At 47.5% G+C, this 1742-nt stretch overlaps 1 protein-coding gene across 4 annotated transcripts in view; it reads right to left on the bottom strand.

Annotated features, from left to right (window-relative positions):
* Nucleotides 1-212: 212 nt before the first annotated feature.
* mob2a (MOB kinase activator 2a) overlaps nt 213-1742 on the bottom strand; it is a 62745-nt gene continuing 61215 nt past the window's right edge. For all 4 annotated transcript variants that reach the window (XM_030732208.1, XM_030732206.1, XM_030732207.1 and 1 more), the window contains exon 5: nt 213-1742. This exon is cut by the window's right edge and continues 5 nt beyond it. In XM_030732208.1, coding sequence (XP_030588068.1) covers nt 1431-1742 — 312 coding nt within the window. In that variant the 3' untranslated portion in view covers nt 213-1430.

Genomic DNA, 1742 nt, shown 5'->3' with positions numbered 1-1742 from the left:
CTGAGGAACCCTGCAAAAAAAGTTAAAATAAATTAAAAAAAAAGGAGAATTATAAATTCAATCCTCCTCCATACAGAGGCTATGTCTGACAGAACCCGCTTGTGATTCTTTGTACAGTAAAGTCCAAGCAGACTGTGCATTTTCTATACATGTGTAATGATATTGTTATCATTTCCAAACTAATTTTCCTCTGATATATATATATAAAAAAAAGCAAATTTAAAGGGACCGGTAAAAATAAAATAGATTTTCATTTTGCACTGGGAGCGCGTTTAACAGCAGAGCAGCTTCACACCATTGCCCTCAACCCTCACTCTGTCTCCCTCTCTCTGTGCCTGCAGACATTACCTCATGTCTTTGTCCTTCTGTGCTGCTGGAGTGGGTGGGTGGAGATGGTGTTGGTGGGTTAAGGGGCTGCTGCTGTGCTAGACATCTGATTCACCTTATACAGGCACCAATCTGTCTTAAAGTCTCCATTCTCTGATAGGGTTAAATATCTCACATACAATCTTTATATTTTCTTCTCTGTGTCCTTGTTTCTCTGGCATCTTCCACATCTTTGCTGCTCTCTGAAGGTAAGCTCTGGGACATTTTTGTTAAGGGGTTCCCCTGGTGATTATGTGACTATAGTGTAGTTAAACACAATTGGCATCAGTCTGAGCAGTCTGATGAACAAGGGACAGAGAATGAAAATGAGAGTAGAGCCTCTCTGGCAGCAGTGACGTATTCTCTCAGGTCCTGAGTAGGAAGCGCTTTAATCAACCCCCACATAAACAACCCAAAACAGTGATTGGCTAGTATCGCCCTGTCAGGCAGTAACATGGCTCCCTACTGGCCAGGGTAGTGGCCGTGTGCCTGCAGGCTGCCTCCCACTGCCAGGGGAGGGAAGGACGAGCCCACAAGTGAGCAGGGATGCCTCTTCTCCACACATTAACAACACTGTACAATAGTAGGTCGAAGCAAAGCAGAGCCCCCCTTCCTGTACTGTATGTTAGGCAGAGGACGGAGGGAGGTGACGCGCCAACTAACACACCGTACCTCCCCCTCAAACCAAAAAAAATTAAAACTGAATAAAAACTTCAACAAAAATAAAAGAAGAAAATAAAAACCAAAAATAAAACATACACATACTTTTTTGTTCCTAGTTTAAATTGCAGAGAAGATGGGAGGGATTTGTCCCTGGGAGGAACGCTCACGCCAATTCCTGCTGGCGTGACAAACCCCTCCCTGCCACCCCAAACCCCACCACCCCCCCGAAAACCCTCCCCCCTTTCTTTCCGGCTGGTTGGTTGGAGTTGTAGCGAAATGCAAGGGTAGTGGAAGGTCTCTTAAGTCCTGCTTGCACCAAGGAAGGGGGCCTGGTTGTCTTTCCTTCTCTCCTCTATCTGCTCTATCACCCCCGCGGCTGCTGTTTCACCACTGCCCCCCGCTCATCTTTCCGTCACATGATTTTGTGAAGAGGGGGAGGGTGCTGAGGCTGGGGTGGAGGGGGCCGGGTTTGGCGCTGGCAGCGGGGCGGTGCAGAGGATTTCGGACAGGTCGTCCATAATACAGGTCTCCTTGGGATCGACCAGGTTGAATTCCCTTACGAAAACGATGAAATGTGCATACAGAGTGTTCAAGTGGCCCTGCAGGTCAAGAGCCACCGTCTCTTTAAAGTGCGCCCAGTAGAGGTGAGCCAGCACATGGAACAGGTACCGGCAGATCTTCTTTACCAAGGACTCAAATGAGTTGGGGAACTC

This window comes from Archocentrus centrarchus, chromosome 6 (assembly GCF_007364275.1).
Source record: "Archocentrus centrarchus isolate MPI-CPG fArcCen1 chromosome 6, fArcCen1, whole genome shotgun sequence".
NCBI classification, from domain to species: Eukaryota; Metazoa; Chordata; class Actinopteri; order Cichliformes; family Cichlidae; genus Archocentrus; species Archocentrus centrarchus.
Note: the sequence above shows the minus strand (reverse complement) of the source record. Positions and strands in the feature narration are given on the sequence as shown.